Source organism: Lemur catta, chromosome 21 (genome assembly GCF_020740605.2).
Source record: "Lemur catta isolate mLemCat1 chromosome 21, mLemCat1.pri, whole genome shotgun sequence".
In the NCBI taxonomy this organism is placed as follows: domain Eukaryota; kingdom Metazoa; phylum Chordata; class Mammalia; order Primates; family Lemuridae; genus Lemur; species Lemur catta.
The window spans coordinates 19322865-19347195 of record NC_059148.1 but is presented as its reverse complement, the minus strand read 5'-3'; the positions used below and the strand labels follow the sequence as shown (position 1 = coordinate 19347195).

General features: G+C 53.7%; 1 protein-coding gene across 2 annotated transcripts; it reads left to right on the top strand.

Annotated features, from left to right (window-relative positions):
- Window positions 1-1683: 1683 nt before the first annotated feature.
- CABP1 (calcium binding protein 1) lies at window positions 1684-22428 on the top strand. Of its 2 annotated transcripts, none has more exons than XM_045534665.1 (6): window positions 1684-2394; window positions 17325-17355; window positions 17650-17793; window positions 18189-18298; window positions 18536-18683; window positions 21976-22428. In XM_045534665.1, exons 1-6 carry the CDS (start codon window positions 1744-1746, stop codon window positions 21999-22001), a joined length of 1110 nt encoding a protein of 369 aa, XP_045390621.1. In that variant the 5' UTR covers window positions 1684-1743; the 3' UTR covers window positions 22002-22428. The 2 variants fall into 2 exon arrangements, with proteins under 2 accessions (XP_045390621.1, XP_045390622.1); XM_045534666.1 differs by lacking the exon at window positions 1684-2394 and adding an exon at window positions 14360-14539.
- The last annotated feature ends 1903 nt before the right edge of the window (window positions 22429-24331 follow it).

Below are 24331 nucleotides of genomic sequence, written 5' to 3'. Positions count from 1 at the left end.
GCCTCCCAGAGTGCTAGGATTACAGGCGTGAGCCACCGTGCCGGGCCTCAAGTATTCATTGAATGACTGGATCGATCTTTGTATCCCAGGTGCCGAACGCAGTCCTTGGTTATATAAATATTTGTTAAATACATGATCAAATTAATACATTTTACAAATGAAATGGAATCCTGGCACACAGCCAGGACTATCTGGGATAGGAGTACAGGTGTTTCATCCATTTGCTTTGTGAATGCAATTTTGATTTTTAAAATTTACTCTAATAATCGTAGGTGTTGTAAGCAGGTTCCTCGCTTTGTCAGAAACTACTTGCTGACAGAGGTCTTGCCTAGAACATTTAGGAAATTTCAGAAAGGTCACCAAGAGTGTCACAGCAGGGATTTAGAATATCCGTCAGCTCCTGAGGGATTCTGATAAGGTACTTTATCTCCTGTGATTTATAGTGAATGTACATTTGTTTTTAATCCTGCCAAACACTGATTATCCTGAGGGGCTGGAATGGGTAAGACAGTGATGGGCCCGAAACTCTGAAAGGCTAGACCCTTTACGCGCTGCGTATCTGAGTGGATGTTGCAATGAGACTTCGGTATTTGTGCTCTAGGAACCTGAGTGCCTTTGATATGGCACTTCTGTCCCTTGCAGTGGCTGAGCTGGGGAACAATTTGGCACACTTTCCTAGTTCACTTTGGCCTCTGGGAAGTTGCTTTCCCTGCCCATCTTGGTTTTCTTCCTTCATTCCTTGCATATGGGTAAGTAAAAGAAGGAGACAGGGCCGAGAGGTGGACCCCTCGGCATGAGTGAAGTGTAATATTGGCAGTCTGTTCATCTGCACAGTGTCATCTGATGTCACCAAGGAGTTAGTTATGATAATCATCAGCATTGTTCAGAAGAGCAGAATAAGGCTCAGAGAGATTGATGACACTTGCCCAAGTTAACCAGATGGCAAGTGGCAGAGCTGGGATTTGAGATTCAAAGCAGGCCTGTGCGACTCCCTGGCTCCCTACCAAGAGCAGGAATTTCTCTCGCATCTAGCAGGGCATGAGGATGAGGGCGCACAAGAGCGAGAGGGGCAGCAAATGGCTCCTACCTGAGACTTGTTCATCACCAGGCGCTGCCCAGTCCAGGCAATACAGATGCCTCTTGGCTTCTCTTCTGAGAACTGAAATCCCGTGGCTGACCTACCAGGGTCGTGCTAATCTCACCATTGCGTGGCACTGGGAGTGGATGAAGCCCCCTAGAGTGGAGCCTTTCCTGCCAGCAGTGTCCTTCCACGCCATTCTGGCTGCTGCGTTTGTACGTAGTGGTGTCATAAAGTGCCTTCGTGCTGCTCGGGTTTCTAGTTCTCCTTGCACCTCTCTCATCCTCATCGCCAAACTTGTACCCCCTGGGAAGTGCACCTTGCCTGCCTTTCTGGAGGATTGGGCGGTTCCAGGGCACTGTGGGAGCCTGCAGGCATGATCAGGGGCGCTGCGGGCCCTCCCAGGGTCTCGCTCTCTTTGGGGCGCATCTCCAAGTCCCTTCCCTCGCGCTCGGGCTCTGCGACGCAGCGCCCGCTTCGCCGCCAGGGGCCGCCCGGACGCGGGGCTCCCCGAGGGCGGGGCGGGGCAAGGGGCGGGGCGCAGCGGTACCTGGGCCGCCCGGGAGCCGGGGGTGGGCTCTCGGGGGCCAGCCGGCAGCCCCCCCAGATCTGCACCACCAGCCGCCGGGAGCTCGGGGCTCCGGGCGTAGAGGCTGCGCTGTCACATGGGCGGCGGCGACGGGGCCGCATTTAAGCGGCCGGGGGACGGCGCCCGCCTCCAGCGCGTCCTCGGGCTTGGCTCCCGCCGGGTGCCCGGCTCCCTGCCCGCCGGGGGCCCCGCGCCGCGCCGCACCGTGCCGCCCCCGCCGGGCCATGCGAGCGCGGGCCCCGCCGCGATGAGCTCGCACATCGCCAAAAGCGAGTCCAAGACGTCGCTGCTGAAGGCGGCGGCGGCGGCGAGCGGGGGCAGCCGGGCTCCCCGCCACGGCCCTGTCCGGGAGCCGGGGCTGCCCAGCCGCCGGCTGCCCGGCGCCTACCCGGGCACGCCGCCGTCGTCCGGGGACCCGAGTTCGCGGAGGCCCCTGTGCCGGCCGGCGCCGCGGGAGGAGGGCGCGCGGGCGGGCGGCCGCGGGCTCCCCCCGGCGCACTGCAGGCCCCGGGAGGCGCCGCCGGCCGCGGTGTCCCGACCTTCGCCGGCGTCGCCGCTGCCGCCCGCCCGCGGGCGGGATGGGGAGGAACGGGGTCTGTCCCCGGCGCTCGGCCTCCGGGGCTCTCTGCGAGCCCGGGGCCGCGGGGACTCCGCTCCAGCCGCCGCGTCCGAGGCGGACCCGTTCCTCCACCGGCTGCGCCCCATGCTCAGCTCCGCCTTCGGCCAGGTAAGGGCCGCGCCTCCCGCCCGCGCTCCGGGAAAGGCGCTCGGGACCCTGCCGCGGGCTGTGCGCCCACAGCGCTGCTGCTGCGGCCGGTGGCCCCCTGCGGGTCACGCCGCGGCTCGCCTCGTCCTCCCCGTGCCCGGCGCCCCTGCCGGCACCACTCCTCCCCCGTGCCTGATTCAGCACCCTGTGCGCTGTCCACGCTCCGGGCCTCTTCGGGACGAGGCCCCACGCCTAGCCTCCCTCGCGCCTGCCGGAACCGGCCAGTCCTGGAAGGGAGCGACCTCCACGACCCTCCCGGAGACTTGCGGGGGTCGGAAAGGGATGCTCTAAGCAGGTGGCGCCAAACCCACTCCTCTGGCCTCTGGCCAGTACCGCCAGGGAGCAGCCCCAGAGAGCAAGGGGCTTGGAGTCTGGAGGTCAAGAGAGGGGACTCAGAGCACACAGACTTGCAGGGGGACGAGGGGCCCTAGGCATTGCCTGTGGAGCAAAGGCCTGGGAAAAGCGTGTCCCCAAAGGCCTGGGAAAAGTTAGGAGATTCAAAAATATGAGGGAAGAGAAGCAGTGTCTGGGTGGGAATGGATGGGCTGCACAGAGCTGTGGCTCAAACTGGAACTTTCGAGCGTTTTAAGGAGATTGTCACTCAGGGGATGCCACTGGGCAGTTGGGCAGTTGTTGAGTTGTAGGACGTGGAATAAACACCCAAAGAACCCTAGCCTTGATGGGTGTGCATTCCAGGATCAGAAAGGCCATGAAGAGGTCACCAGTGGCTCCTTTTCTTTCCCCCAGACCCTTCCCTCAAGAGTCCCAGGCAGCCTGGGCATCTATCTGCGTTTTAAGAACAGCTCTTTAGTCGCAGGCCAGATCTACAGTTTGGGGCCGTGCTGCTGGGGAGAGACAGGCTCGAAGAAAGGATCCTATGAACTCTAGGGCAAAGCCAGGGTTTCCTCTAGTTCTGAGTGTGTAATCAAGTCAAACTCATTGGCACAGTGTTGAGACAGTTCTGCGGCAGCCACGCAGGGGTGCCATCCAGAGGTCTGATCAGAGGGTTTGCAGGGTTTATGAGAGAAGTGGGGGCCCTGAGCCTTTCTGTGCTAGGATCTAGCGTAAAGATGCCGTTTCAAGCTCCTGGCTTGCCATGCCGGAGCCGAATTCCAAGGAGGCCATGTGTATTTTGCTTCAGATCTGCACATTTCTTTGCAAAATACTACTCTGCAGTGGCTGCTGCCGGTGGAGGTCTGACATGAAAGCCGCACATGGAATTGGGTTGCACGGGGCTGCTGCGTGGGGTGAGAGGGCAGCAGTGTGTGGCTTTGTTCCTGCAGGGAGCCCTTGTTAGCAGAGTTAGCTGGAAACAGTTCTCCAGAGTAGAGATTTGGATGGAGGAGCTGTGAGAGTTAGAGGTGACGTGTCAAGTTCACTGCAGTGGTTTGTATGTTAGTGAGGGGGTGGAGGCTGTGAGGTCAGGAGTGGTCTATGGGTTGGGGCTGGGTTGCAACAGGAATTCTGTTTTGTTGAATGGGTGATACCAGTGCATTCATTTATCAGATATTTCTTGAGCACCTACTTTGCCCAGACATTTGCTAAACACTGGGGAGACAGCAGTGAACAAGACAGCCAGCATTCTGGCTATTTGGGAGCTTACAATCTAGCAGGAAGGGTAGGTCATTGGCCCAGCATCATATACTTCTTGGTTATTCAGTTTGCTGGTGATTCGGCTCTTAGAGAAAGGGCCTTTTCTTTCCTGTCTTGCAGAATTTGCCAACATGGGCCTTTTCTGAGCTCAGAGCAATTCAACTACACGGTTTTGTTCTTCCTTCCAATTTCCGAGTCATTAAATGAAGACTGTTCTCCAGCCCAGTGTTCTGAAATGTCACCAGGGTCACCTGAGTCAAGAGAAGCTGAAGGTCCTATCAAATATTTACTACCTCCCTTTGGAAGCTCCTGCTTCTCGGATGGGCAGGCTTTTCTTTAAAGCCCAGCACATTCAGTTTGGGCTTCCTGCTGACACCTCTAAGGCATCTGCTTGGACAATAACAGCAAGAACAACAAACCCAGGCTGAGACTTTTGTGTCAGAGCCTCCAGTCTCCTGTGACAGAGAGGAATTAGTCTTTCCTTCCCTTCTCTCTGCCTTGAGATTTCTGTCCTTAGACAGACAGAGTTGGGACCAAGAGCAGGGAAATAGGGTTCTGAATACAGGAACTTTCAGAGAGGATCTGCTTAGGGCACAATATAGCCCTGGGGAAGTATATTTCACATGTCTTCCCAAGTTCCATTTTTTTTTTAAACTTAAGTGAATTGCTTAACCTCATTAAACCTCTTCCTTTACCTGCAAAATAAGGATAATCAGAGTGTTTGGGAGATTAAATGAGATATGGAGATTTTTATAAAGCTTGGTCCAGTGCATGGCCAAGGGCAAGGGCTCTATCAGTATTAGTTATTATTATTGCTGTTGTTATTGTTGACTAGCTATCAAGGGCTTCTTCTTTCCATTTGTAATAGAGCCTGGGAGAGCCCAGGTTCAAAGTGACACTGAGTACCAAGAGAGATGCCTGCATTAGGGGAAACAGGAATTAGGATTCTTCCCATGACCTCATAGACCATCCTTATTGCCTGCAGGGAGGTTGCATGGTTTTGAGGCTAAGGCGTGGAATGGTTGCTTGGGACGTAGCAGAGCTGCGGGTTCTAATCCTGGCTCTGTCATTTTCTATCTCTGTGACCTTGGGCATGTTATTTTCTCTCTCTGGTCTCGGTTTCTGCCTTGCAGAGAGTTATTACAAGGCTTACACAAGATTAAGGATATCAAATGCCTGGCTCGTAGCGGGTCCTGGCTAAAGGGCAGCCTTCATTAATGTTATTGCCGTTATTAATAGCGCAATTGAATGAGGGCCTGTGTAAGGTGCTTTGAAAGCGGACTCTGAGCCAGGTGAAGAATGCTATTAAAGGAAGAAGCTGAATGTCAAAGGACCTTCCCCAGTTCCCTGTTTGTGGCTAGCTAAGGACATGCCACCCAGCTGCCTAGAGAAGATGTGATGTCAGAAATTAACTCAGAATAGGCAGGACCTGGGGCTTTGGGTCTTGGAAGACTATTTTAAGAAACAGGCTTTCTGCTCCTTCCCCTAAGCTTGAGAAAAAACACGCCTTGTAGAGGAGGCAAATGCAGATAAAACCCACAGCTCTTTCCCATCCTTCCCTTTTTTTCTGCTGTAGAAACATTTCCTCTGATTTGCATAGCCTAGCCCGGTTCCCATACTGCTTTACTCGTAGCAGGATCGCAGTATTTGATGAGTGAGGGAATGAGTGAATGCTATCACCGGCCTCTGGACTTTGGCAGCTTCTTAGTTCCTGTGGTTATATGGGAAGAGGGGCCAATGTGCTTTGGGTCCTAGTGGATATAATCGCACTAGGCTTGTGTTCGTAAAATGAGGGCTGTGTGTATTCCTCACTCCTGTTTGGGCCAAGTCTCTCCCTGTTTCTCCCTGGGGCTTGGGAAGGGAGACAGCGAAGGTCACCTTGTGGTTAACATCAATCATAGGTAATGGGAGTGGATGGGAGTCAGTGTGGTGAGAGTCCACCAGGATGTCTGCATTTGCCTCCAGCTGTTTGGGGGAAAACAAGGGTAGTTGAGACCTCAGTCTAGAGCCCACTGAACAGTAGACAAAGTATCTTCTCATTATCTTATCTTCACAGCAACCTGCGAAGGTCAGCATCGTCATCCCCCATTTTATTTATTTATTTATTGAGACAGAGTCTCACTCTGTTGCCCGGACTAGAGTGCCGTGGCATCAGCCTAGCTCACAGCAACCTTAAACTCCTGGGCTCAAGCAATCCTTCTGCCTCAGCCTCCCGAGTAGCTGGGACTACAGGCATACACCACCATGCCCGGCTAATTTTTTTCTATATATTTTTAGTTGTCCAGCTAATTTCTTTTTATTTTTAGTAGAGACGGGGTTCTCGCTCTTGCTCAGGCTGGTCTCGAACTCCTGACCTCAAGAGATCCTCTCGCCTCAGCCTCCCAGAGTGCTAGGATTACAGGCGTGAGCCACCGCACTGGGCCATCATCCCTCATTTTAGAGATAAGGAGGGCTCAAGAGAGGAAAGTGACTTGTCCAAAGGCCACACAGTCAGTAAATGGCAGGACTGTGGTAAGAATCGTGGTCTGCCTGTCTCCAAACATACCTGCCTGGGCTGTGTGTACCATGCTGGTTTGATGGGGAGTCACGTAAGTGCGTTCCCTGGTTGTCAGAAGCATCTACAAAGCGCCTCTCATGTTACACCCCAGCTTTCCCCGAGTGTCTTAGCACTGGGCTGTCATCCAAGTTCAAATGCTGGTGATAGAACTGACCAGGGCCAAGGCCGGCCTTACTGCTAATCAGGCATAATCAGCAACGAGTTTATCCTTCTCATCCCTCTGATCCTATTATTCCATTCCAGGAGGCAAAGTGTGGCTTCCGGAGACCCAGGGACTGCTGCCAAGTGGATAGGAATGGGGCAGTGGAAGGGGGGAGGTGACATGCTTAACTCCTTAGGGAAGCCCCCACCGTTCAGCCCTTTTTAATTTCTTACTGAAGGTCAAGCCCTCTGTCCCACCTGCCCACCTGCCCCGCTGAAGTTACCTTGAGTGAGCACCAGATCTGAATCCCTGGATCCCTTGCTGCCTAGTGTCAGCCTCTACCCCTACCCCCAAAGCAGGATGGGATTTCATCAAAGGGCGTGACTTTTCCATAGGGGCCTGGTTTTGCTGTCTCCTGTCTCCTGTTTCCAAGGACAGAGGCATATGCCAAGGTCGATAAGTAGGTGCTACGCCCTGGGCTGACCTGCAGGGGGCAGGAGTCACCAGGTCTGATTGAGCCGATGCCCTGCTGAATGAATGGATGCTGCACCTGGCCCTTTAAGACCAGTGCTGGGCAGGGGAAGGGGGCCCTTTCTAGGTGCCTGGCACGGTGCATGTATTATCTCATTAGCTTTTCACAAGAGCACTCTGGGAGGTGCTATTGGAATTCCCGTTTTATAAATGAAGAAACTGAAACTCAGAAAGATCAACTTGTCCTTGGGGTCACATAGTTACAGGGTAAGATTTGAACCCAAGACAGTCTCACTCTGCATTCCATGCTCTTAACCTCTACATCAGTGGTTCTTGATGGGGGCTGCAGGTTAGAATTACCTGGGGAGTACTAAACAACACCAGTGTCTGGAGCCCACCTAAACTTATTAAATCAGAATTTCTGGGGAAGTTCCCCACTGCTTCTAACCTACAGCCGGCATTGGCGCCTCTGCTTACACTCGCTGCCTTTGCCTGTATCTACCCATTAATGAATATGAGCTGAGTTTGTACCTGGAGCCTAACCAAAGCTCCTCTCTGGGGTGCCTAGTGAGCCCTGTCTTTTCAAGAGAATCTGCAGATGGTCCATTTTCTAGATTTTGCCTACAAGTCTTTCCTGACCCCCAGACTCAGTCACATTCTCAAAGTTCTGGTGTTTCCCGTTCATAGCATTTATCTGAACTATAATTAAATAATTATGTTTATCGCTCTTTAATATCTCTTGCCCATCTGCTATAATGTAAGCTCCCCAAAGTCAGAGATGATGTTTACCTTGTTTCTCACAACATCCCCAGAGCCAAGCACAGTGCCTGGCGTTTATACATTGGACACATGGATACCTCTTTCTTCCATTTTAATAATTACTTATCCGGTGCCTATTATGTGCCTCACACTTTTCCACGTACACGTTATAAGCAAGGTAGGGGAGGCCCCATTTTCCAGTGGAAGAAACACGCTCAGGAATGGGAGGCGGCCACCCAGCAGGAGCTGCAGAGCCAGGACTCAACCCCAGGCTCCTCCCTCTGTCCTCGGGGGGTGGCCTCTCCTCCATCTCCCCCTCCAGAGGCTTGGCCCCGACGGAGACTGCTGAGTAACTCCCCCAGCTTCCGAGGAGTGCTCCTGTGCCGCTCTCTGGGCAGCACCCCCAACACCAAAGCTGGACGAAAGTCCCCGGGAAAGGAAGCTCTCTGGGCTGAAAACTCTGGCTGCAGCTGCGCCTGTAAGAACTGGCTGCACCAGCGCCTGGGAGGAGTTCTGCTTCCCTGTCTCTCTCTGTCACCCCCTGCTGGGAAAAGCTGTGTGCAGGGAAACAGGGACACTTCCTCTTTGGGGGCATCTGGCTCGGGCTGTAGGTCTCAAATGCGACATTTGAGGCTTGAGATGAATTCACATCAAAGCCGGACCCTGGAGGGACCAGGAAGAGCAAGTCACCTAAAAAGTTCCAGCTGTGGAACCTTGAAGACCACTTTGTAAAGGGCTCCCTCTCTGCTCGGCACCCCAAGGAAGCTGGTGGAAGGTCCTGGCTCAGGATGAGGCTGAGAAGAGGAGAAGGTTCAGAGACCTGGCTCACTCCCTCTGTGCCTGTGCTGCCTCTGTCACACCCCCGTCAGCGCCATCTCTTGGTTTCCCTTGGGTCGGAGAGATGGCACACAGCAAAGGGACCAGAAGGGTTTGATCTGGGCTGTTGGCTCAGCTGTGCCGCCGCCCAGAGCCCCGTCCCATTTCAGCGAGGAGGCAAGTGCGAAAAATGGAGTGTGATGGAGACGTCACAAGACCGCCCAGGCCCTCAACTGGAGCCGCGGCTCTCAATCCAGCTGGAATTGCCAGGGGGCAGTGAGGATGTGTGCTTGTCCAGCTCATGGCTCTTGGAAAGGGCATCCATCTCTCTGCATGCTTGTGCTTGCATGTGTGTGTGCATGCGTGCACATGTGCATGTTTGTGTGTGTGTGTGTGTGTGCATGTGTGTGTGTGCGCGCTCACACAAGGCTGGGCAGCCTGGCTTTGGGGGCCCAAACTAGCCAGCTTCCCCTTCTAGGTCTGCTGGCCTAATTCCCAGCTGCAGCTGCCATTCTGGGCCCCCCTCCCTGAGGCAATCTCCCTGCAGATTTGGCAGCCGGAGAGGAGGGGCCGAGGCAAGGGAGAGAACCGGGGAGAGAGACGACTCAGCTCTAATCTGATGGAGATGATCGGGCAGCCTTCTCCAGCTCTGCTGCCCTCTGCCATCAGCTCTCCGGGCGATTTTCTCGGTGCCCTGCACTCTCTCCTTCTGCCTTCATCTCCTTAAGAAAGTGCCTAGAAAGTTAAACCCACACACAAACACATACACACGCACAATCCACTAAAAAAAAAAAATCTGAGCAGGAGCAGGCAGACGAGTAAGAGAGCACGCGCACAAGAGAGGGCTCACATCGGTCCTAGAGGAAGAGCAGCAGGCAGAGGGAGGCTGGGGTTGGCAGTGATGGGGACTGAGGTCCCTTAGCCCCCAAAGAGCCCCCTTCATGGACCCCGGGATCCCAAGAGGGGCTGCCTCGACTTAGGATGGGCAACTGTGTCAAGTCTCCACTGAGAAATCTCTCGAGGAAGGTATGTTTCCGGAGTTCCCAAGACGCGGGGCTGGGAATGGGGGTATCTTGCTCTCTGTCCCAAAGGAGGGGCTTGGAAGGGGTGGGCATCTGAAGCTTGCTACTCTTCCCGTGGGTTCTATCCAGAGCAGCTTCCCTGTTCCTACCTCCAGACACCCTCCTATCGCAGTTTTCTACGTCCCGGGCTTTGGGCGTGGGGGGAGGCTGGAATGTGATTGGGAATTTGCACAAGATTTAGAAAAGAAACCTTGTAGCTTTGGGGCTTCTGGGCTGTGAAATGAAAAGCATGGATCCCCTTGAAACTGGAAGGATCTGAAGACCCTTGTTAGAAGCAGGACCAGGGGCTCATTCATGTCGTTTGGGGGTCTGTGACCCTCCCTGCTGATCTCTAAACCTTCAGAATTGTGGGTTTTGACGTAGATCCCTTTGCTACCGAGAGAAACCAAGCAGGGTATTCCTTCTACCCCCAATCGTTCTTGAGTTAAGTCAGAAAATCTCAAGCAGACTAGACTGGTTCAGGGCCCAGGACTGTTTCCATTAAGAAATAGGGTGCCAGGAGATAATGCTGAGCAGAGGTGTATATAAGTCACTTTCTATAGTGGATTTATTGCTTATATACTAGGATAATTTTTTTTGCAAGAATTCTTTTGGAAAGCAAATAATCATCTTGAACACATCTTTCATGCAAGGCTGGGCTCGTATCTGTAGGGTTTAGCTTCATGTGGGCTCTGCCCGTTTTCCCAGCCCTCTGTTGTAAGCCCATAGAAGAGACTCCTGGTAAGATTGTATTTAAGGGAAGAGGGAATGATAAGGATGTTTTCCTCCAATTCTTCCATTTTCCAGACAAGGAACTTGGTTGCTATTCAGGGGGGGATTCAACGACTTCCCTAAGGTCTCAGGTCAGCTATTGGCACCCCTACCCCCACCCCATCCTACCTCCTTGGTCAGTTTGACAGCCACTCGATTTAGGACATGTCGGGCTTTTCTGCTTGTCGTCTTCTCATTTGGCTAAGCTGCTCACATCAAATTCCTTTTAATCTTCGCTGTTCCTCGGATCCTTCTGAAGGCTGATTGTTTCTTCTGTACACACTCCCCCCCCCCAGTCTGTTATCTTCTTAGGGGCACCTTCAGCATTGGAAGTGGCCCCATGCTATCTCAAAGAAGCAGAAACTGATCTGAATTAGTCTAGAGGACCACAGGAGGAAAGCCCTTGTAATGGGTTCTGTCCAGAGCTTGAAGAGGAGGATTTAAGAATAAGAACTATCCTTTTGTCTCAGCCACCCGGCTTCCCTTACACAGAGTGCTTAAGAGTGACACTCCTAAGATCTCCTCTTTCTAGCCATGTGACCTTGGGCAAATTACTTAACCTCTCTGTTCCTCAGTTCTCTCGTCCATCAATTGGGGATACTAATACCTACCTCTTAAGGTGATTATGAGAATTAAATAAAGTGCTATGCACGGTGCCTGGCATATAGTACTTAATAAATGTTAGTATTATTGTCATTGTGATTATAATTTTTCCACTCTGGGTTTAAGAGGAGAAGGATGGCGGAGAAAAGGAAGATAGAAGAGGTTTTGAGTCCATAGAGTAAGAGGTAAAAGATCAGGAAACTTACTGCCTTCAGTTTCATGTTTTTTGTAATAACAATAATAAGTGCTTTTTACTGAATATCTGCAGCGTATCTAACATGTTATCTCATTTCTCCGCTAAGTAGTTCTCTTGGCTGTTTTCTAGAGAAAAGGAGCTGGCCTCAGAGATAAGAGCCTTCCTAAGAACACACAGTGGACAGGAAGCAGAGCTGGGATTTAAACCCTGGTCTGTATGAAATCAGAGCTGGGATTTTATTTTTATTTTTTCCTCCACGAGAGGCTGCCTCTTTCTTTTTCCTGCCGTCAGAAATATTATTCATAGATGTCTGGACCTGACCTTAGAAGTTGTCCAGCCCGGATTCCCACCCAATGCAGCAGTCCCCTCGCCCATTTTGCCAGCTTCTCCTTGAAAACTAAAACCCGCAGTGAGAGGGAGCTTTGACCTGCATCCTCGCAGCCAGCTTGTGTTGTTAGAAAGCTGTTAGGTCACGAGGCATGCTGGCCCCTCCTGTTGCCATGCCACACTCGGGAGGCGTCCCCTTGGTGCCAGGAGACATTGTCAGTCCGTGGGCCGCTGCCCACTTGGCTTCCTGAGTGGCAGCCGGGGAACAGGTCATGGTGAGAGGCGGCCTGATCCAGGCTCTGAGCTGGGCAGGACCAGGCTGTCAGGTGCCATCATTGGCTGGAGAAGAACAGCAGCCTCCGGGGCAGCTTGGTGCCAGGCGGTATTATGATCAAGAGATGCTGTGGAAATTCCCCGGATACCACTGGCTCGTTCTTCATGGCAGCAGATTCCTCTCCATCCTTCTCCTTTCTGTTCTGATTGGCAGATGCTCCCCCACTTCCCCCGGAGCCAGAAGTAAGTGCCTCCTGGCACCCAGCAGCTCTGAAGTTGCATCATCACCATCAACACCATCATCATCATCACTATGGCAACCCCACTTATTCAGCTCTTACCACGATCTAGGCACTGTGCAAAGCACTTTCTGTGCAGTAGCTCATTCATCTCTTGCAGGAATCCTGTGAGTAGTCATGATTATCCCCATTGTACAGAGAAGGAAGCTTGAGCACAGAGAGGTGAAGTGACCTGCCCAAGGTCACACAGCAAGCAGACGGCAGAACCAGGATTTGTCCCTAAGACTGTTTGAGTCCAAAGCCAGGATACTAAACCGCCTATCAGAGCTCTCCTCCTTCCTTAGTTGTGCTCTTTTTGAGCCAAATGTGCAAGATTCCGCCAGAAACTAAAAAGCTGACTCTACAGATACCTCCTGAGATCATTTCCTGGGGTTAGGCCACTGTCTACTCCAAGGCTTCCTTTGACCCACCCTCCCAGATGCGAAGATATCTGCTGTTCTGCCCTAGCTCTAGCCTAGGTCCTGGAAGTCTGAGTGACTGCAGCTGACGCTCTGAATCCCAACCCTTTGGGGTGTCACACTGGACTGGGCCATTGGCCTATCTGATGGCCCTCAAGTTCTGAGATTACCTAAGACTGACCCTTATCGCACTTGCTGAACTTGAGCCTTGGGCTGAGTTCCTTCACCTTGGGTCTGAGTTGCTGCTCCGCGTTGAGGAACTGGAATACTGCACCTCCCTCTCTAGGCCTGGAAGGGGCTTGGGTATTTGGAAGGGGTCCTCAGTCTATAGTCCCCAGGGTGGGGCTTTGGGAAGGAGAAGTAGGAGAGGACAAGGTGCTGTGGGGGGTTGTTCTGCTTCTCAGGCTGGAGGGACAGGCTGCCCCTAAGTCTTGGGGTCTTCTCCTAGGCGTGGCCTTCTTTGCCCTAGAGGAGCCTGGCTGCAGGTAGAGTACACTAGGATGGAAGTATGGGGGTGTAGCTCTGGGGTCCTCAGACAAAGACAGCTCTCAGGGTTTCAGCTGCCCTTTCATTCCTTGGGAAGGTTCTAGTCCATGTCCCCACACTGGCGGGAGGCATCCAAACTTAAGGCTGAAGGCACAGTGCTGTGACCTGGATTCTGCTGGGCTTCTGGGGAGGCTGGGAGAGAACTGAGTGTCGTGTCTGTGTGTCGCTTGTTGTCCTAAGGGGAGGGTCTGTGGGCAGTGCTGACTTTTTATAGCTGCATGGGAACCTTCAGGGAGGAGGAGGGGTTGGCCGGGGCCTGGGAGCACAGCTATATTCGGTAAGCAGAGCAGGCCCCTGCCTCAGCCTCTGGAGGTCCAGCACTCTGGGCCAGGCAGGGAGCCAGGGAAGGCGGGAGGGAGGAAAAGGAGAACCGCCAGACAGCAGAGAGTGTCTAGTCTTGAGGTCACAAACTGAGTGGAATCTGGCCTACAGATGTGTCGTGTTTGGCCCACCTGGTGCTTTATTGATTGATTGATTGATTGAGACAGAGTCTTGCTCTGTCGCCCTGGGTAGAGTGCAGCAGCATCATCATAGCTCACTGCAACCTCCAACTCCTGGGCTCAAGCGATCCTCCTGCCTCAGCCTCCCGAGTAGCTGCGACTGCAGGCGTGTGCCATGATGCCCGGCTAATTTTTCAATTTTTAGGAGAGATGGGGTCTCGCTCTTGCTCAGGGTGGTCTCAAACTCCTGAGTTGGGAGCACTTTGGGAAAGGAGGTTCCATGAGGCTGTGAGTGAACACCTCCCATTGATTAGAACAGAATCCTCCCTCTGTCTGCACCTGTCTCTTCTGCATGCACATGAGTGTGTGATTCTGTGCATATGTGTGTTGCCAGTGTGTGTGTGTGTGTGTGTGTGTGTGTGTGTGTGCACGCATGTGCCACACAGTAGGTACCACATTCAGCTCTCCCTGGAGCAACTGTTTGAGTGAAGGATTGGAGACTCCATCTGTTGGACCAATGTGATGCCCCCAGGCGTCCCAAGGGCTCTCGGAACCCCGGCACTCAACTCTCCAGGGTCTTCTCTTGAGGAGAGCCCCTTCTGGGACCAGGAAGCAGCCTGAGCAGGGACGTGACGTCCTGCCTGTCTTTTGTATTTGCTTGGTGCTGGCTGAAGATGCGCCAGGAGGAGCAGACCAGCTACATGGTGGTGCAGACGAGCGAGGAGGGGCTGGCGGCTGGCGCTGAGCTCCCGGGACCGCTCCTGATGCTGGCTCAGAACTGCGCCGTCATGCACAACTTGCTGGGCCCCGCCTGCATTTTCCTGCGCAAGGGCTTCGCTGAGAACAGGCGGCCTGTACGTAAGTTGGCCCGGTGGAGCCCCCCGACCTTGGCTTCACAGGGCATGAGGAGGTGCTGGGAAGAAGACGAGGTCTGTACACAGCAGCCCCTGTGCCCTAATGGATGCACCTCACACCTCCAACTCATGCATCCGACCCCCAGGGTTTCTCACTCATGGCTGAAAAGTCCATATCCACCAGCAAGAAATAATAATAGCAGATAAGTTGTTTTGGAGCACTTACTAGGTGCTAGTGTGGTGATGGATCGCCTCATTTAAGCCTCAGAGCAACTGCAAGAGGTAGGTACTTTTATCATGCCCATTTTACAGATGAGGAAACTGAGTTGGAGAGGTAACATGCTCAAGGTAACAGCCAGTAGCTGGTAGAGGTAGGGTTCAAACTTGGGTAGTCAGACAAAAGAGCCTTCTGTGCTCTTAACAACAATTCTATATACAGAACTACCTGGTAGAACTTTCTATGATGATGAAAATATTCTAAATTCTGTGATGTTCAGACAGTAGCCACTAGCTGCATGTGGCTGTTGGCCACTTGAAATGTGGCAGGTGCAGCTAAGGGAACTGAATTATTCATTTTATTTCATTCTAATCCAGATTTACATAGTCACATGTGGCCAGTGGCTACCGTATTGGACAGCCTCCTAAGGGTATCCGAATTGTCACGGGAAGGAGGCAATAATGATGATCTTACAAATACAAACATTCACACCTTCCATTTATGGAACATCACATGCTGAACACTTTACGAAGCTCGTCTCACGCAATGTGCACAAAGGCCCTGTGAGGTGGGTGCCGGTATTAACCGTTGTGCAGATGAGAAGACTGTGGCTCAAAGAGCAGACGTGACTGGCCCAGGGTCCCACTGCTAGAAACTAGCAGATCTGGGCTTTGTACCCAGGTCTGTTGGACTCTGGGACCCAAGCATTTCTGCCCAGTCACATAAACTGGGGAGAAATGAGTGTTCATGCCACCTGATCCCCTGAGTTGGTGCACACGGTGTCCCTGCCCCATGGGTGGGTATCCTTGAACAGACGCCTGCTGCTTTACATGGGGTGGGGGGTGTGATCCTGGGACCAGCCACCGGGGCTCCGCAGACCAGCTCTGGTCACAGGTGCACTGTGAAGGGGCCCCTGGCTTTGCTGCTCCCCGGGCTCTGGGCACGCAAGAGGAATGGAGGGGCTGCCGTGGCGGTCACAGCACCTGTTCCCCTCCTAGTCCTGTAGAACTGGGCCCTGGAGAAGCGGGAGGGGGCTTGAAGCCTGATGGGTGGGAAAAGACGAGTTATGTGGCAGCAGCCGGTCCTAGTGAGTGCACTCTGCACGTATGTGCAAATGTGCTCACCCGCTTTCACATACGGGTGGGGTGACCTGTTGCAAAAAGCATCCTTTTTGGTCACCCAAGAATATCTAGGAACATTTGGGTCTATCTAGGAATGGGAGTGACCTGCCCTTGCCCTGTGCACCACGACAAGATTTTTAAGTGACAGTCCATGCAGTCCTCTCACAGAGACACACCTCCCTTCAGGTGACTCCTGTCCTCGGCTGGAAACACCACCTGGGGGACCTGGGAGCTCGCAGCCTGCTCGTTCCAAGCTGACACAGACTCTCAACACTGTCCTGTCACATGCAGCCATCTCTGAGCTCTGGGTCCTGTGACCTGGTTGTCCCACCAGACCTTGCTCAGCAGCCCTTTCCCCTTCTAGATGATCTTCAGATTGTCTGGTGCTGCTGTCCCTTGCCCTGGGGCCAGTTTGGAGTGGCTGTCTCCACCCACCCTGGCCCTGTTGTCTGGAACGGCCCGTGTGCACAGCTGAGACGCCTGACGCTCGCTGTGGCACCCCTGCCCGGCTGTGCTGTGAGCCTCCTCGGGGCGGCACACCTGCCTCGTGTTCTCCGTGGAACACTTGGGGAGGATGGGCCCCGCGGACCGCTCTGGGAGCCTGCTGACCAGATCCAGCTGGGCACCCGTATCCATCTTGTGCCAGTCTGTCTCCCTCCCGGGCAGGCCTGCGGCGACCGGCGCCTCACCAGCCTGCGCTTGCTTCGGGCCTGCTCTTCGGAGGTTTCCCTGCCATCTGTTCTGACGCCCAGACTCAGGGTTTCCTTGACTCCCCAAGGAGACCTGGGCTCTGCTTGAGGCTGGAGACATGTGCTGTGGACCCTGGCAGCAGCCAGAGACGGTGGCGGCCCCCGGGGTCCTACGCTGTGTCCTGTGACAGGGCAAGGTGTAGGGATGGGGGTCACACCGGAGAAGGGGGGCGGTGCCCAGGAAGCAGGGCATAGCCCTAATTCTGCCTCTACATCCCCTGACTCCTGGATCCTCCCCCCACCAGCTGGTCCCTGCCCTCTCTCCCCTGCGACCCCTCTTCTCCCATTGCCCTGCCGGCCTCTGGTCCCTGCTCCTCCAGGTTTCATTGGGTGCTACTCTCTTCTCTGCGTTGTGATCTCCCCCGACCCTGTTTTATTTGCAGGTTTTTGCCTCCAGACCAACGCTGTCCCCTGACCCATTCTTGCATCCGGAATAAGGGGCTGGGGGACACAGAGGTTCTGTGCCCCGGCAGGTGGGGCTGTGGGGTCCTTGGCCATCTCTTACCAGGAGCTTCCATGTCTATGGGAGACGTGGGGCTGCGCCTTTTCCCCTCAAGGACGTGATCCAGCCATGCCTCTGCTGCATCCGTGTCACTTCCCACCCCGTGACTGCTGCCACTTGGATGGCCCCCAGGTTGGGCATTTTGGGACTTCCAGGTGCCTCACCACGGCTAATAGGACACGTTCTTTTGTTTCAGGACAGATCACTGCGACCAGAGGAGATTGAAGGTAAAACTCGGTCCCTCGGGGGAAAGGGCTGTCCAGCCCTCCAGGAAGGCGTGGGGAGGGAGGCTGGTGGGAAGACGGGCAGAGACACCTTGGGCTCCTGGGAACAGGGCCTGGTGCAGAGCAGGGCATCTTCTGTGAGGCCAGCCACGGAGCAAAGAACAGGAGGCGGGAGAAATGCCCCAGAATCCTGGCAGCTCCAGGGTCCGTCTCTCCAAGCTGGTGGGGCCTTGGGCTGCCTTTGCCCAGAGGCCCTGCGGGTCCTGCCCTCAACCACACCTTTGTTCGCTTCTCCAGAGCTCCGAGAGGCATTCAGGGAATTCGACAAGGACAAGGATGGCTACATCAACTGCCGGGACCTGGGCAACTGCATGCGCACAATGGGCTACATGCCCACCGAGATGGAGCTCATTGAACTGTCCCAGCAGATCAACATGAACCGTGAGTCCCTCCGCCAGGCACCTCCTTCCCTTCTGGCCGTCGCCCTTGCGGTCCTCTGCAGTTAGACAGGCCTGGGTTCAAATTCTGCATCCTCCTCTTTCTGGCTCTGTGACCTGGGGCAAAGCACTTACCCTCTCTGGGCCTCAGTTTCCTCACCTGTAAAATGGGAGTTGTGATAGGGGAGTGAGGCACAGAAAGTAAAGGAGGAAGCAGATGTAAAACGGCCCAATGCCTGGCTCATGGTGAGACCTGAACAGAGGGGTGCTATTGTTGTTATGTTTGTCTCTGTCTGATGACCAGGTCGGGGACGGATCGCAGTTCTGGCAGTTGCCTAGTTGGAGATGGGCAGTGGGTGGCTCAGGGGTGGGTGACCTAGCCCTTTCCTCTGTCTCCAGTGGGTGGCCATGTGGATTTTGACGACTTTGTGGAGCTCATGGGGCCTAAACTCCTGGCAGAGACAGCAGATATGATCGGAGTAAAGGAACTGCGAGATGCTTTCCGAGAGGTAATGCACAGTGACCGGCAGGGGTGGGAGGGCTGTTAGAATCCCATCTCCAGGATCCAGGACGCTACTTGAAAAGAAGCCTGGGTCCTGAGTCCCAGAGCAGGGGAGGGAGCTTGGACAGAGAAGGGTCTCTGGTGAAGGTGGGACAATGACCCTGGAGAAGGAGCTCAACCTGCGGATCTGCTGCTGCCTGTCTCCGTATTGGAGCGACTTCTCCCTCCTTCCTGCCCTCTCTAGTTTGACACCAATGGTGATGGGGAGATAAGCACCAGTGAGCTGCGAGAGGCCATGAGGAAGCTCCTGGGTCACCAGGTGGGACACCGAGACATAGAGGAAATTATCCGAGATGTGGACCTCAATGGGGATGGGCGAGTGGACTTTGAAGGTAGGCGGAGCTCGGAGGTGTGAGAGGAGCAAGCCAGCGGTGGCCATCCAGAACCCTCCAGTGTGTTCCATCACGCAACCATCAGTCCACCCTAACTTTCAATCCCCTGTCCTTCCATCCTCCCATCCCATCCTCCCATCCCTGCATCTGTGTACCCCTCTTAATCCACCTCCCATCTCTATCCCCATCCATCTATTCATGCCTCTATCCATGCATCAGTCCATCCATCCATCCATCCATCCATCCATCCATCCACCTATCCATCCATCCATATCTATCTCCACATCCTCTCCTCCATTCACCTCTTCATCTGTCTAGATGCCTATTTATCCATTCATTTATCTCTAAACAATCATCCATATCACCATTTATCTATCCATTCATGCATCTATTCATTCTTCTATTTATTTACCCAAGTATCTGCCTACTCATGCCTGCTATCTGCCTACTGCCTAGCTGCCTACTCTATCCATTTATACTTTTATACGTCCATTCATACATTCATATATCTCTATCCATGTGTTTATACTTCTACCCCTACTTCCATTGATCTGTCCATCTGTCTGTTCAGTCATTTCCCATCTATGTGCACCCACTCATCCATTCCTCCATCCCTGTGCTCATCTCCCCCCATCCATCTCTGTTCATTTCCTTGTCCACCCTCTCATGCATCCATCTATGGCTAGTATCTCCTGAACACCACATTCCTCAACTTGACACTTAAGCACCTAAGGTCTGACCACAGCTCACCTCCCCAGACACAGCTCCTAGCGTTCCTTCACTCATACGCTACCCAAACACTTGCCGTCCGTGAACCTGCTAGGCTCTCTTTGGAATATGTGTCTTTCTGCCAGGATGCCTTTTACTCTGTTCCTCACTTGGGCTGAGCTCTATTAGCCCGGGGGTCATTCTTCGAGACCCAGCAGTGGGACTGCTTCCTGCAGCACTTCTGCCCCGGTTCCTCACACTGAATGTCCTCTGTCCTAGGCTTTCACAGCTGCTCAGCCTCACTGTTCTTCACACTGTCCCCTAAGTGCTGGCTATAGTTGCCTTCCCAGTTGACTCTGAACTTGGAGAAAAGATGAGCCCCATTCCCTTTATCTCTGCATTTCCTGCATAACGAGTACCTAGCACATGGCTAATGCACCATAAATGGTTTTTTTTTTAAAGACTCAATTATAATCATAATAGTTATTTACTGTACACTTATGTACCAGTCATTGTACTAAGTAGCTTCACATACGTTATCTCATTTAATTCTTACAATGACTCTGTGGATTGCACTTTTGTAACCTCACGTGACAGATGGGGAAACTGAGGCTCAGTAATAGAACTTGCTCAAGATTGCCTGACTATTGAGAAGCGGAGCTGGGGCACAAACCCAGCTGTACATAATTGTTAGAACACAAAGGTTGGGAGGTTTTCTCTGGGGAGTAGGTGGCCTTCAAGGGAGGGTGAAGGGTGTGGAGAGATGGAGAGAAAGCTTTACTACCACCGGGGCTGAAAACCTGAGGTCACCCTGTGTCCAGGTAGAGCCCCCCACAGATCCCTTCCCTGAAAGCCCGGCACCCCCCATTCATTCTACCAAGGTGCATCGTTCACCTGCTGTGTGCTGGGCCCTCGAGCAGCCCAGGGCCAGCGAGGAGACCAGAAGCGACAGTGTAGTCTGTGCCGAGCCGGGAGAAGCGCAGTGGGCGATGTCCTATAGAGGGGCCACCTGCGCCGAGCTGGGGCCGGGATTGGGGAAGACTCACTGCGGGAGATGGATGGAGACGGGGAAATGACCAAACAGAACCTTCTTAAATGCATGGCAGAGTCCTGAAAGATACTGAGAGCCACCAGGTGAAAAAGAAGGGACGGGTGTTGACCCCATTGAGTTGAAAACTTACATCCACACAGAAACCTGAACACAGATGTTTACAGCAGCTTTATTCATAATTGTCAAAACTGGGAAGCAGTGGCCGGGCGCGGTGGCTCACGCCTGTAATCCTAGCACTCTGGGAGGCCGGAGGCAGATGGATCGTTTGAGCTCAGGAGTTCAAGACCAGCCTGACCAAGAGTGAGACCCCATCTCTACTAAAAATAGAAAGAAACTAGCTGGACAACTAAAAATATATAGAAAAAATTTGCCGGGCATGGTGGCGCATGCCTGTAGTCCCAGCTACTTGGTAGGCTGAGGCAGGAGGATCGCTTGAGCCCAGGAGTTGGAGGTTGCTGTGAGCTAGGCTGATGCCACGGCACTCTAGCCCAGGCAACAGAGTGAGACCCTGTCTCAAAAACAAACAAACAAACAAACAAACAGACAACTTGGAAGCAGCCAAGGTGTCCTTTCTGTAGGTGAATGGATAAACTGTGGTGCATCCAGACAATGGAATAATATTCAGTGCTAGAAAGAGATGAGCTACCAAGCCATGAAAAGACCCGGAGAGTACCTTCGATGCTTAGTACCAAGTGAAAGCCACCAATCTAAAAAGGATACATACTGTACAATTCTGGCTATATAACATTCTAGAAAAAACAAAACCAGGAAGACAGTAAAAAGATCAGTGGTTGCCAGGGGTTAGTGGGGAAGGAGGATGAACAGGTGGAACACAGAAGGTTTTTAGGGCAGTGAAACCGTAAGACACTGCAACAGCGGACACATGTCAGGATACGTTTGTCCAACACATAGACTGCGCAACATCAAGGGTGAACCCCAATGGAAACTGAACTCTGGGTGACAATGACGTCAGTGTAGGCCCATCGGTTGTAACGAGCGTACCGCTCTGGTGGGGGGTGTTGATGGTGGGGGAGGCCGTGCGTGTGTGGGGACAGAGGGCATCTTTCCGCTGCATTTTGCTGGGAACCTAACACTGCTCCAAGAAATAAAGTCTAGGGAACAAACAAGGAAGGGAGCGGGGACGGGTTGCAGGAGAGCTGAGAGGCGAGAGCTGCACTAGAGGTGCGGGAAAGGGGGTCTGTGTAGTCAGGGCGCAGAGATCGGGGGTGAGCGTGAGCAGGAGGGGCGTGGCTGGAGATGTCAGCTGGGGCCACATCAGGGAGGGCCCTGAGGCCCAGCCAGGACACAGACACGTTCCAGTGGGGATCAGAGGGAGGTTTAAGCACGGGTCAGGTATGCAGCTTAGAAAGCACTCGCTGGCCGCTGTGCACGTTCTGGCCTCCAGGGGACAGCGGGGCTGTGCAAGACCAGCACAGAGTCAGGGGCTGTGGCAACAGGAGGCAGGCGGTGGCAGCAGGGTGGGCCAGGGCCCTGACTGCCGCTTTCTCCCTGCCCACTCGGGTGCCCTCGCAGAGTTTGTCCGGATGATGTCCCGCTGAGGCCGCGAGGGCCCCTCCAGGACTGCCAAGCTCCCACAGGCGGGGAGCAGAGGAGCCAGGGCTCGCCTCACCCGCCGTCGCCGCCGAGAGCCCAGGATGCACTAGTGGATGGGGCCTGCCTGCACCCCGGGGAGGTGCCCACCCCGGACCCCCACCCCTCCGCACTGTGAAAGACTAACTCCTGCAACTGGAAAGGGAGGCGCCCGCCGACGAGGAGGCCGCAGTGCCAAGCCGGCAGAGGTCATGCCAGGCGCCAAGTGCCATGTACCCAGCTGCTGCTGGCTGGGTGGGCCAGGGAGCCCGCCAGCAGACCCCACACAGCATGTCCGCCCCAGGGCAAAGCCTCTTGCCGCCCTCCTTAGCTCTGTGCCCGTCCCAGCTCGCCTCAGCCCTGATATCTCAGAACCAATAAAAATATTTCCAAGAGGAAGACAGCTATGATGGTTTTTGCTTCTTGGGCCTGGTTAGATGATATACATGTTTCCTGAGCACCAGCTGCGTGCCCAGAACTGGCTGAACATTCCTGCCCTCAGCGTGCATTTATTGAGTAGCTATTATGTACCTAGCGGCTTCCATTCTCATTCACAGACCAGTAGCTGAAGGAATGTATTGCAGCTGGGGACGCAGCTGCCTCAAACACAGCCAGGTTCAATGAGAAGAGCAGGATGGCTGCTGGGTGAGCATCTAGAAAGGTCTGTACCACTTCCTGACTTCCCGGAGCTTTCATAGTGGTCGGGGGAAACAGACGTGACAAAAAAACACATCACCTATGGTTACAAATTGTGATACTGCTATTAAGGGAAAACACAAGGACCTTGGGTAGGGTGTAGTAAGGAGGGCTGGGGAGGTTGGGGAAGGCTTTCCTGAGGAAGTGATGACAAGGGTTTGGCCCAGGAGGAAATCCCAGTGTGTGCGAGGAGACAGACATAGAAAACAGCTGCTGTCCTCTCTGCTGCGTGGGAAGAAGGTATATAGTGGATAGGCCCTGGGCGTGCTGGCTCTGTGACTTTGGGCCCGGCTTGTTCCTTCTCTGAACCTCATGCTCCTCATATTGAATTTGGGGATAGTAAAGGATGGAGTCTGTACACAGCAAGTGCTCTCGGGGCACTGGGCATTGGATTGCACGCCACCAGGGGCTGCTGTTCAGGCTGTAATGCAGCCCCGCACTGTGGCAATATTGAACAGGTCCATTCTAATCATTGTAATTGGTTTCCACCAGTGAAGCCTTAAAGGAGCCCGAAGGAGAAGTTTCTGGGTAGAAGTTGCCCAGAATCTCTGACAGGCTTGGGGCATACTGGGCAGGTGTGAGGGGTGGCTGGTGGGTGTACCCCAAACCATTGCTTCTCGAACTTTAGCATGGGTAAACCTGGCAGATTTGTTAAGCCACAGGTCTGGGCCACACCCCAGTGATTCTGATTCCGTGTTTGGGGTGGGGTCCGTGAACGTGCAGCTCTAACAGGTTCCCAGAGGGTGCCGATGCTGCCAGTCGGTGGGCCACAACCTGGACAGCACGGCTGTTAATCCCAGACACGGGGGAGGCAGGTGTGCCTCCAGGCAGCTAGGAGAGGCTGGGAGGCCAAAGGCTGGAGCTGCAAGGTGGGCAGGGCATCCCCTACCCGCTGTGCTGTGGCGGAGGGAGGATCCTTGTTCTCAGACCTGGCGGGGAATGTGGGAAAGATTGTGGGCCCCAGCCAGGGGCCCGGATAATCCTTATGTCCCTGAGGCCAGAGAGGCTGGAAGCTCCAAATTCACTCTAATAATCCAATTCTGAGACTAAGCCCTTGGCTCCCTGCCTGCCCCTGCAGCCGCTTGGCTCTGCCCAGAGACTCCTGACCTACTCTGTTTCGGAAGTGCAATGGAGTTAGGGGTAAACTAGGACTCCTCTGTCCCCAGTATGTGGCCTCCAAAATCACAGATATGGCAGCTGTGATAAAGGGACTTGAGAATATAGCCAGGCCACTGTTCAGAGGCACCTTAATGCTCAGGGGAAGGGGAGGCCCAGGGACAGGACTTCTCCCTCCTTCCGATGCTGAAACTAGAACTCTCCTCCTTGAACTTGTCTTATGTTTTGGGCTTCCTCGTAAGACTGTTTGAGAAAGGGTTCTGCAACTTTTAAAGAACTGAGACGCACTTTCCTAGGCAGGAATTCTTTCTGCAACTGCACCATTGCTAATGCCTTCCCTGGTAGGGAGCTCTGGGTGTGTCATCTTAGAAAAGCTCTCATCATCTTAAAAGTGCTAAACTGAGCCTGGATTTGCTGCCTCGTGACTCATAAAGTCCAACTATTCACTCATGCATGCATGTATTCAGTTGATACTTATTGAACTCCT

What these genes read in the sequence shown, in the direction of transcription:
- CABP1 (XM_045534665.1), top strand. Translation starts at nt 1,744, where the DNA reads ATGGGCGGCGGCGACGGGGCCGCATTTAAGCGGCCGGGGGACGGCGCC. An exon ending in GCGACCAGAGGAGATTGAAG is followed by an intron (nt 17,356 to 17,649) that starts GTAAAACTCGGT and finishes TCGCTTCTCCAG; the next exon opens with AGCTCCGAGAGGCATTCAGG. An exon ending in CCAGCAGATCAACATGAACC is followed by an intron (nt 17,794 to 18,188) that starts GTGAGTCCCTCC and finishes CTCTGTCTCCAG; the next exon opens with TGGGTGGCCATGTGGATTTT.